Source organism: Dunckerocampus dactyliophorus, chromosome 12, assembly GCF_027744805.1.
Source record: "Dunckerocampus dactyliophorus isolate RoL2022-P2 chromosome 12, RoL_Ddac_1.1, whole genome shotgun sequence".
Classification (NCBI taxonomy): Eukaryota; Metazoa; Chordata; class Actinopteri; order Syngnathiformes; family Syngnathidae; genus Dunckerocampus; species Dunckerocampus dactyliophorus.
The window spans coordinates 9,772,409-9,784,303 of record NC_072830.1 but is presented as its reverse complement, the minus strand read 5'-3'; the positions used below and the strand labels follow the sequence as shown (position 1 = coordinate 9,784,303).

Genomic DNA, 11,895 nt, shown 5'->3' with positions numbered 1-11,895 from the left:
AAAAATTTACATTTTGCCCAAACCTGACACCAGCAAAACCTACCAAAGACACACTTTGGCACGAAGACTTACAAAGGGAGTAAGTTTGTCTTGCAACCTGAAAAATACATACAGTAAGCGCCCATAGAGTTTGTATGACATGACAGGGAACCTCCGTAGCCGGTCTACGGCCAATCTACGGCCTGAAAATCTATGCGTCGCATGTGCAACCCCCATGCCTTTCTTGCGTTTTTTTGCACGTAGACCGGCCGTAGGAGCCCGTCCAACTGGTTGTGACTTAGACTTGAAGTTACCAAGAGTCCAGAATTTTGATGGTAGCTTTAATGTAATAACATGAAATAAAGCTTATGAAGTAATGAGTATTAGGTAGAGGTAAATAAGTATTTGGAGGTGCAGGTCTACAATCTTGTTGATGGTCTTTTAGTCCATCAACAGGTCTACAGTCCATCAGCAGGTCTACAGTCTTGTTAATGCTCTTCTAGTCCGTCCCGGTCTTGTGCAGGTCTACAATCTTGTTGATGCTTGTCTAGTCTATCCCGGTCTTGTACAGGTCTACAATCTCATTGATGGTCTTTTTGTCCATTTATTTCAGTCTTGTGCAGGTCCACAATGTTGTTGATGCTCTTCTAGTCCGTCCCAGTCTTGTGCAGATCTACAATCTTGTTGATGGTCTTCTAGTTCACCCCAGTCTTGTGCAGATCTACAATCTTGTTGATGGTCTTCTAGTTCACCCCAGTCTTGTGCAGATCTACAATCTCGTTGATGGTCTTCTAGTCCGTCCCAGTCTTGTGCAGATCTACAATCTTGTTGATGGTCTTCTAGTTCACCCCAGTCTTGTGCAGATCTACAATCTTGTTGATGGTCTTCTAGTCCGTCCCAGTCTTGTGCAGATCTACAATCTTGTTGATGGTCTTCTAGTTCACCCCAGTCTTGTGCAGATTTCCAATCTTGTTGATGGTCTTTTAGTTCACCCCAGCCTTGTGCAGGTACAATACAATCTTCTTGATGGTCTTGTTGTCCATCCAGGTCTTCTGCAGGTCTACAACCTTGTTGATGCTAGTCTAGTCCATCCCGGTCTTGTACAGGTCTACAATCTTATTCATGGTCTTGTTGTCCGTTTCAGTCTTGTGCAGGTCCACAATTTTGTTGATGCTCTTCTGGTCCATCCCAGTCTTCTGTAGGTCTACAAGTTGTTGATGCTCTTCTAGTCCATCCTGGTTTTGTGCAGGTCTACAATCTTGTCCATGGCCTTGTAGTCCATTTCAGCCTTGTGCAGGTGTACAATCTTGTTGATTCTCTTCTAGTCCATCCTAGTCTCGTGCAGGTCTACTATCTTGTTGATGCGCCACTAGTCTTGTTTAGGTTTACAATGTTGTTGATGCTCCTCTGGTCCATCCCGGTCTTGTGCAGGTCTACCATTTTGTTGATGGTCTTGTAGTCCATTCCAGTCTTGTGCAGATCTACAATCTTGTTGATGCTCTTCTAGTCTGGTGTATCTTTACAATCTTGTTGATGCTCTGCTAGTCCATTGAGGTCAGCTCTTTGGTCTTCCCCATGGTGGTGGAGAGTGTTTGAGTGACAGGTGTCTTTTATCGTTAATGTTTCATGTTATGTTTGTTTGCTCTACAGGGGCAACAATGCTTGCTGCTTGGTAGGGGATCAAATATTTTTTTCACTCAATCAAATAAGTTATTATTATTATTATTATTATTATTATTATTATTATTATTATTATTATTATTATTATTATTATTATTATTATTTGACATTGTGTCTTTCTTGGTTCCAATAAAGTTACCATAAAAATTCTGGACTTGTTGTCTGCCTGAACTTACAAGATCAGCAGATACATACGAATACTTTGTATAATAAATGAAATAATTAGAAATTGGACATGGAAATGCTTTCTGGGACGGATTGTGTTGAGTCCAGTGTCGTTGCCAAACGTGCCAAGGTGCCAAACGTGAACCCCCGCTCACAGCCATCAAAGTATCTTCCCAAGGACATTTTACATCACCTGTAGTAGCCTCTTAACACCCCCCTCCCACCATCACCACTGCTTTTTGTCCTCCTTATTCTCCCCCCTCTGCTAATCTAGTCTCTCTCTCACTGTGATGTCAAAGTAACTGCTCTCTGTCTCCCCCTCGCCTCCCTCAGCATCGCCGTTGCGGCTGTAGCTGACAGTTGCGTGACACAGGCTGCAGAGAAGCCAGAGTCCGCCACAAGGAAAGTAGAGGCTCCTGACCCCAGTCTGTCCCCCACTGAGCCCTGCCCCCCCGGATCCTCTATTCTCTTGCCCGCCTCCAACGGCAGCCTGCAAGTGACGTACTTGAGCACGCCGCTGTGAGCGCTAGAGGAAGAGAGAAAAAAAATACACATTACAATTTTTAAAAGAGGCGGGGCCACTGTGTCTAACAATGGCGCAAATTGACATTTTGATGTAAAACTTTGTTGATTAAAATCTATGTCGATGATTGGGCAAGCTCGGGCAGACTGCTGGCAAACATATCGAATCAAATTGCTAATCAGACGGAAAAGAATCTGATAGAGGATTTGGCTGCTGTTAATCTCACCGATAAAGTGTTTTTTGTTAGCAACCCATCCTAACACCCAACTCCTCCCACCTCCATCCTCCTTCCCGTCCGTGTGCATGCCTGTCGTCAACGCTGCATGACCAAAGTGATGTCGATGGTGTACACGTCTTGTTTCCTTGTCTAGCTCTGCATGCGCTGTAGTCTCACGTGACCCAAGCTTTCATGTTTGTTCAGTGTCTTAACCCTTTTAGAAGCGCAGGACCCTTTTTTCTAGAAAGCCCAGGGTTGAAGAGGTTAGCGTGGAAATGTGTTGAATCATGTGAGCGTCGAGAATGACGTGATTGTCGGGATGGCAAAGGGACGGCTTCGCTCTGCATGTTGATGTTAATGACCTCCAAAACATGGCCAAACAGCAACATAATGGGACTCGCCATCGGTCATGGCTGATAAATCACACGGCCGTTCAGAGGCCGCACGGGCGCATTCATCTAATGATTATCAAAACAGACGGCCATTGTCAAAAGCGATCGTCTGAGAATAATGTGTTCATCACTCTTCCTGCACCCGCCCCCAGAAGATTTACGACCTTTAAAATGCACCAGCGGTGGCGATTGTGGCAGCGCTGAAATGAATCTGCTTGCTGCCCTACCTGACATTGACACATTGACACTAAAACTGGGCGGCATAAATCACCTTTTGACTCCAGCTTCCTCAGCCGAACGCACCCTGCAAACTATCACTCCCGGAATGGGAAACCCCTTGGATGCAAATGATCCCTCCCGGAATGGGAAACCCCTTGGATGCAAATGATCACTCCCGGAATGGGAAACCCAGTTGATACAAACTGTCACTCCCGGAATGGGAAACCCCTTTGATGTGAACTATCAATCGTGAAGTGGGAAACCGCTTTGATGCAAACTATCACTCCTGAAGTGGGAAACCCCTTTGATGCAAACGATCACGCCCGGAATGGGAAACCCCGTTGCTGCTGGACGACGTCATAAAACTTTCACAACTGGGGACTAAAACTGCAGCAAAAGACACTTGAGCAGAAAAGAGGGGGCTGAAGATACAGAATCAGTCTTTCGTTAATGATGGTAAATGCACAAATTCTTCCTGAGGTGTTCACACCCGGTATTCACATGAAGAAGACGTAGTACGAAAGCACAGCACGTCAACGCCCAATGACAGATATCTTTCAAGTATACAGTACGATCAATTAGAAAGCTACCTATTTCATACATATCAGAACATTCTAGAGCAGCAGCAGATAAGATAAAAATATGAATAAAGTTGATAGAAATATTGAAATATTGAGTAGATAAGCTGTATATTAGTATATTGAATAGTGAGTGAGATGTACACACACAAGGTAAACAATGGTCTGTTTCATGGAACTGTATTTAGTTAAGTACAGGAATGGGTATTGTTTTTATCCCTCATACAATAGTTACAGTGATTCACTGTGTTGTGGAAAGTTTCGATTTAAATAATCAATCCATCATAATCTATTACTCTATCCACTCTCTACATGTACTCCACTTTGTAGTTTAACATAGTATTAAAGTATTTAGGACACTACAGTTATTGTTTTGATGTCTTTGACGATTAGCCTAACATAAGAAGCAAAGCAGATGAAAACATTAACAGGAAAAGTGCACCTTTTTTTGGAATTTTGTCCCCCATCCACAATTCTTATGAGATACATGAGCACAATTCTGTGCATTGTAAACATATAAAAAGAGGCAGCGAATTAATGTACGTAATGAAACGCACCTCCATTTACATGATGTGACCTGCATATTAACCAAGCTACAGCCACATTGTTATTATTATTGTTACAAACATTGTTATGCCCAAGAACTACTTTACTCGTGTAGTGACACCTCGCCACACCACACCGGCTAGCTACTAGCTCACAGTGCCTCAGGCCACTACAAAAGGTAACGCTACATATTGGAGCTGCTGCTGTTAACAAATGTAAATAATTTGCTTAAATTTTACATATTTTACTTTACTAATAATAGGCTGTATTCAACAGTCATTTATTAATTAATACATTTTGGAAAAAAAAAAACACAATATTGTGATTAAGGTGTCACACTTTTGGGGTTCAATAACAGCGCCACCATGTGGTGTATTTATCATAAAGATAATGGCACAGTTAACACAGTAGGGGTACAAGTTTTAACACATTTTCACCCTTTTGTGTGCAGCGCATCCGGAGTAGAAAGGTTAGCTTACAGGAAATGTGCCCGTTTATTTTTTAGAATTTTGCCCACCATAAGGATTGTGGATGATGGGCAAAATTAAAAAAAATAAACAGGCACATTTCCTGTAAACTAACCTTTCTACTCCGGACGCGCTGCACACAAAAATTCTTCCCAAAAGTGCACTTTTCCTTTAGGAAGCACAAAGAAAAAGCACTCAAGGAAAGCAGTAACGCTCACCAGTATGCAAACACGCCTGTTGTAAGGAACAGGAAGTGCAGTATTCGCGTTAATACCAGGTGTGAACCGTCTGTGTAGGCTCTCAGTCGTACAGGAGTTGTCCATCGAGGAAAAGGCTTCTTGAGACGTCATCTGTACTTCTGTGTAGAAGGTGTCGGACGTTTCGCTCCTCATCCGAAGAGCTTCGTCAGCAAACTAATAAGTGCTGGTAGCTTAGGCCTTAAATACAGTAAGAGTGGGCGGAATTGGTGTGCCAACACCCTCCTCCTATTGGTTCGTTACACTAAGCCTGGGCGGAGCAGTGGTATAATCCTATCCTGTTATTCACACCTACGATAAAAGGGAAGTGTCGCTCCCTGAATTGGGTATGAACGACTCTGATACTGGCTTGTTAGCATCTATTGTTCTGGCTCGGCCCTGCCTTCACCTCATTTGCAAGACTAAGAGCTGTGGGTTTTGGTCTCAGTAACCTGCTGAACACAGGGTCCAAATTAAACCTCAAACCACCATTCCGATTCAATGATGGGTTCTGTTGTTTGACAAAAATAGCTTCCTTTACTCCTCTTTCAAACCATCTGTTTTCTTTGGCCAAAATCTTTACCTCGCTGTCCTGAAAAGAGTGATTGGTAGCTTTCAGGTGTAGATGTACTGCTGATTGAGGACCACTAACATTGTCCCTGCGATGTTGATAAAGCCTTTTTTGGAGCATTTGCTTAGTTTCCCCAATGTAGTGCTCTTTGCATTCCTCATCTTTACAGTGGATGGAATAGACCACATTGCTCTGTTTCTGGTTTGGAGCCTTGTCTTTAGGATGCACTAATTTTTGTCTCAGGGTATTTACTGGTTTGAAATAGGTAGGAATTTTGTGTTGCCATAAGATCCTCTGGAGTTTTTCGGAGACCCCCGCTACATAAGGGACTACCACTCCTCTCCTTTTTGCTTCTGTGGGCTTTTGGGTTTCTTTCCCTACTCTCTTCTTTTGACATTTGTTAAAAGCCCACCGTGGGTACCCACAGGTTGAGAGCGCTCTCTGGACATGTTGTGTCTCCTTTTTCTTTCCCTCAGCACTAGTTGGTATTTGTTCCGCTCTATGTTGGAGGGTCCTAATAACCCCTAGTTTATGTTGTAGTGGATGGTTTGATTCAAAAAGCAGGTATTGGTCAGTGTGTGTGGCCTTTCTAAAGACCTCTGTAAGTAGCTGTCTGTCCTTTCCTATAATTACCTTGCAGTCTAAGAAGGCTAGTTGGTTTTCTTTAGTGTCCTCGCGAGTAAATTTCCTACCTATTTCAAACCAGTAAATACCCTGAGACAAAAATTAGTGCATCCTAAAGACAAGGCTCCAAACCAGAAACAGAGCAATGTGGTCTATTCCATCCACTGTAAAGATGAGGAATGCAAAGAGCACTACATTGGGGAAACTAAGCAAATGCTCCAAAAAAGGCTTTATCAACATCGCAGGGACAATGTTAGTGGTCCTCAATCAGCAGTACATCTACACCTGAAAGCTACCAATCACTCTTTTCAGGACAGCGAGGTAAAGATTTTGGCCAAAGAAAACAGATGGTTTGAAAGAGGAGTAAAGGAAGCTATTTTTGTCAAACAACAGAACCCATCATTGAATCGGAATGGTGGTTTGAGGTTTAATTTGGACCCTGTGTTCAGCAGGTTACTGAGACCAAAACCCACAGCTCTTAGTCTTGCAAATGAGGTGAAGGCAGGGCCGAGCCAGAACAATAGATGCTAACAAGCCAGTATCAGAGTCGTTCATACCCAATTCAGGGAGCGACACTTCCCTTTTATCGTAGGTGTGAATAACAGGATAGGATTATACCACTGCTCCGCCCAGGCTTAGTGTAACGAACCAATAGGAGGAGGGTGTTGGCACACCAATTCCGCCCACTCTTACTGTATTTAAGGCCTAAGCTACCAGCACTTATTAGTTTGCTGACGAAGCTCTTCGGATGAGGAGCGAAACGTCCGACACCTTCTACACAGAAGTACAGATGACGTCTCAAGAAGCCTTTTCCTCGACCAGGTGTGAACGGCTTATGTAAACCTCATGTAAACCTTTGCACTCCTGCAGCTGCTGTCAGAAACGTGTTGCTGTGTTTGTCGTGTAGTCCCGAACTGCTGCTTGAATACGAAAGATTGTCCATGCGGTGTTGCCATCACGTCTTGTATCGCAGCGTGTGTGTGTGTGTGTATGTGTGTGTGTGTGTGCGTCGTCATATCAATGCCTGAGGTTTGGATGTAAGCCGGCTGTGTATAATTGTAAAGTTAAGTGTTCTCCACCACAACGAAGGATATTTTTTTGATAAACTTGTTCGAGAACAAAACCCAGTTGTTGTACTTTTGTGTTTATTTCCTTCCTTTGAGTCTTTGTGGTCCGCCACGGGCGGACCAAGACAGAGTGTTCAAGTAATTGCCTCCTGAAGATCAAATCGCTCTTATCGCCTGGCAATTAAAAGTATCATTAGCATTTAAATTACCGAATAAGATTGTGATCAGCAGAAATCAATGAGAGCAGCGGGGGTCAGCTCCAGCGTTGGGCCGCGCTGGTCAAACGACGACTTTGTGGTCCTAAAGGCGGAAGTCTTTATTGTGATAAAAACATCTCCTGCAGGTCACAAAATGCTTCTTTGCTGTAAATCTCCCGCCCCAGATTACTCTTCTCACTTTGGGGATTAGCAATGTTTTCCCCTCACTATCCCCCTTAAATCTCCCCCCTTAAGCCGCCCTGAGCTCTCCGTGTCCAGCCGAGCGTGGCAGAGGTCGGAGGTCCTCAAGGTGGACGCCTGAGTGCAAACCTGGATGGAGCTCCCACTCCCCGCCAACTCCGTCTGGCACTTCCTGCTTGTGGCGCTTGTCAGCTTCCATTAGTGCCGGACAACGAGATGGGCCGCCACACAGGCACTCAGCCCCGCCCCGGTGGCGTCATCACACAGCTGAAGGCTGCAGAGTGGGAATGAGGACAGAATGTGACAACATGACACTAGCTTGTTCGTTAGCTTGATTAGCTTTCATCATTCGGGAAAATGAGTGCAAGCTGATAAGTGATATGCAATAATAAGTGCATGCAGCATCTTCACTACTCCAGACGACAAAGGTTCTGTGTTTGTCTTGTTGGACTTGGGAACATGGGTGTACCTTTTGGACCCTGGTAAATTCCTGGTGGGTTACACTCGTGTGTAGATTTGATTCTTCAAGAACAAACGTGCTCTCCTCCCACAGGCAGAGCTGGCCGCGCCGTCCGTTTGTGGTGAGGCAAAGATTCACCGACAGCTGCCACTTAGAAGCTTATAGAATCTGAAGCGTTTTGACCCGACATCACACATTAATCCCAGGGCCCCCGAGGTCCACGGACCCCCAAACATCTCATCAAAGCCGATTATTGATTTTATTCTTCGATTTAAAGTACCGTTTTTAGTCTTAATTCAAGTGCTTAAAATGAGTCAGGAAGACAGTAGTTAAACAAACTTGTTGGCATGGTTTGGAGAAAAATGAAGCAGAGTTACAACAGTGGAGTGGAGAAGAGGAGAAGTGAGAGAAAAACAACAGTTTTTTCATCAAAACTACCAAAGGTGTCAACCTTTTTCACATGGTTTTGATGTAAATACAGAAAATAAATAATAACAAATAAACAAAATAAAATAAAGAAATTTAAAATAGAATACAATACGGTTTTTGTCAGTGCAGTACAAGGATGTGGAGGGACCCAATTACTGGGTTTGCCTTGGGTTCCCAAATGACTAAATACGCGCCTTTGTGTGGATGTCATCATTAAGGACTGAGGCCGAAAGGACTTTTAAAAGACAGCTGCTCTTCCAAGACGTCTCATACAGTCCCGATTAAACAAAACTGTATTAACCTTTGCCTCAACCATCATAATCCTTTTGGATATTAATAATGCTTGGGTTACTTGATTGTACACTTGGAGAACACAGCAGCCGAGGATAACAAACACACAAAGCTGCTCTTTCATTTTAAAAAAACCCTCGCTGGCCACAGGTGTACTGTAGGTCCACCAGAACAACACAGTGGCATCCAATACAATAGAAGATACAATGGTGTGTACAAGAAAATAGAAGTGAAATGTTTGCCCCCTTTTTTTGCATGTTTGTCACACTTAAATGTTTCAGACCATCAAACTAATTTAAATATTAGTCAATGACAACACAACTGAACACAAAATGCAGTTTTTAATTGAATGAAACTTTTTATTATTAAAAGGAGAAAAAAAATCCAAACCTACATGGCCCTGTGTGAAAAACTGATTGCTCCCCCTGTTAAAAAGTAACTTAACTGAGATTAATTGAGATCTATTAGTCTAAAAAAGGTTACAAAGCCATTTCTAAAGCTTTGGGACTCCAGAAAACCACAGTGAGAGCCATTATCCACAAATGGCGGAAACACCGAACAGTTGTGAACCTTCCCAGGAGTGAAAATTACCCCAAGAGGGCAGCAACGACTCATCCAAAAGGTCACAAAAAACCCCACAAACAACTGCAGGCCTTACTTGCCTCAGTTAAGGTCAGTGTTCATGACCAAGACCAGTGCTGAACAAAAAGAACATTAGGGCTCGTCTCAAATTTGCCAGGAAACATCTTTTGGGAAAATACTCTGTGTCTGACGAGACAAAAGTTGAACCTTTTGGAAGGTGTGTGTCCCATTATATCCGGTTTAAAAGTAACGCCGCATTTCAGAAAAAGAACGTCATACCAACAGTAAAATACGGTGGTGGCAGTGTGATGGTCTGGGGCTGTTTTGCTGCTTCAGGACCTGGAAGATTTGCTGGGATAAATGGAACCATGAATTCTGCTGTCTGCCAAAAAACCCTGAAGGAGAACGTCCGACAATCTGTTGGTGACCTCAAGCTGAAACCAACTTGGGTTCTACAGCAGGACAATGATCCAAAACACACCAGCAAGTCCACCTCTGAATGGCTGAAGACTTTGGAATGGCCTAGTTCAAGTCCTGACCTGAATCCTATTGAGATGCTGTGGCAGGAGCTTAAAAAGGTGCTTCATGCTGGAAAACCCTCCAATGTGGCTGAATGACAATTCTGCAAAGACGAGTGGGCCAAAATTCCTCCACAGCGCAGTAAGAGACTCATTGCAAATTATCACAAACGCTTGATTGCAGTTGTTGCTGCTAAGGTTGGCCCAATCACTTTTTCCCACAGGGCCATGTTGATTTGCCTTTTTTAGTAATTAAATGTTTCAATTAAAAACTGCATTTTGTGTTCAGTTGTGTTGTCATTGACTGATATTTAAATTTGTTTGATAATCTGAAGCATTTAAGTGTGACAAACATGCAAAAGAAATAAGAACTCAGGAAGGGGGCAAACACTTTTTCACACCACACCACACCACAACGTCAGTGTTCTTACTCACTTAGTAGCCAATATTGGTGGGAGTGTCTCTTCTCTCACAGATTTTTATGATGTTCATTTTCACGTCCACGGGCATGGCTTTCCTTTTCTTTGGCGCACTGCCAAAGAAGAGACATCTTGAAGTGTAAAAAGTGAGCTAATATTCTTTCTCAGCGTGGCCGAGCAGAGACGCTGCATTTTTCTTCTCCAGCGAGTCTCGTGTGCATGGACCAAAATAAAGATTTTAACTCATTTATTGGAGTACGTCTGGAACCACGAAACATTGGAACTACGAACAGAGGACCACCTGCTCTGTAGTTTGCAGTGGTGTAGACCTGCAATGCGTCACAATGAGAGTTAATTGTCTGGAATGTTTCTCTTCAAAAGAAACTAGCATCATAATAAATAACACCCGTGCAGTAAATGCTGCTCTTCCACTGCTCAGTTTGATGTGTGTGAGTGATGATTTTATTTGGAGTAGAGTTTAGTATTAACGGGATAGTTCCGATTTTTTGACTTGAAATTGTATGACATCCCCATCACCAGTGTAGTGCATCAACAGTGACTTACCCCCCCCAATTGGTCCCGTGAGCCCTGTTCTTGTCGGAGATCCGTGACAAGGAACGTAGTTCCGCTTTGTTGCTGGGGCCATTTAAGTAAATAGTTTGCAATGTGAAGCGACCGTCTTCATCACATACACAAGAATGGACAGGCGACAGTGCGCAGGGATACGGCGGGAGACAAATATAACGCTGAGCGATTTGTGAGCTCTGATTTTTTTGAGGAGGCATTTTTGTGATGCAAATGTATTACTCTTTGGAATGCATGTTGTTTAGAGAAGACGAACTCTTTACTACTTTACTCTTTAGTCTATACTAATTGTAAAGCAAAAACATCAACTGATTGTCATGGAATAGAAATGGAAACAATAAAAGGGTTATCAATGAGATCGTAGGACCGTAACTTATCATTTCAGACTGGAACAAAATGAAAATAGCTCAAGTATTTCCAATCTTTACAAATGGAGATAAACATCAATTTACAAATAACCGACCAGTTTTCTTATGACCCCAATTTTCAAAAATTATCGACACCTATGAATTATTTGAACTATGAATGAATTACTTGCTGATAGTCAATATGGATACAGAGCTAACATTTCAACCTCCATGGCACTAAAACCAGATTATCCTTGAATTTAAGTAAAACTAAAATAATGCTATTGGTAATAGCAGAAAGGACACGTACGACCAAATACAAATAGACAGAGTGGACATTGAAAGGGTGAATGAAAATAAATGTCTGGGGATCATAATAGATGAAAAAATGAGTTGGAAATCTCACATCAAATCACTTCACACTCTTTACTGTTCTCCGGTATTACCATATCTAACCTTCTGTGTAGCGATGTGGGGTAATAATTCTAAAAGCAATCTTCACTCACTAAATGTACTGCAAAAAAGATCAGTGAGGATAATCCATAATGCCGCGTATAGAGAACATACAAATCCCTTATTTTTTAAATCACAAATATTAAAAT

The 11,895-nt window shown here is 42.7% G+C and overlaps 1 protein-coding gene across 5 annotated transcripts in view; it reads left to right on the top strand.

The window, feature by feature from the left end:
• Nucleotides 1-11,895, top strand: part of nectin1b (nectin cell adhesion molecule 1b) — a 163,369-nt gene that overhangs the window by 117,998 nt on the left and 33,476 nt on the right. For 4 of the 5 annotated variants that reach the window (XM_054794079.1, XM_054794083.1, XM_054794082.1 and 1 more), the window contains exon 7: nucleotides 2,158-2,228. The exons of the other annotated variant lie outside the window; for it this stretch is intronic. In XM_054794079.1, coding sequence (XP_054650054.1) covers nucleotides 2,158-2,228 — 71 coding nt within the window. The remainder of the gene's footprint in view (nucleotides 1-2,157; nucleotides 2,229-11,895) is intronic. 5 annotated transcript variants of the gene reach the window in all.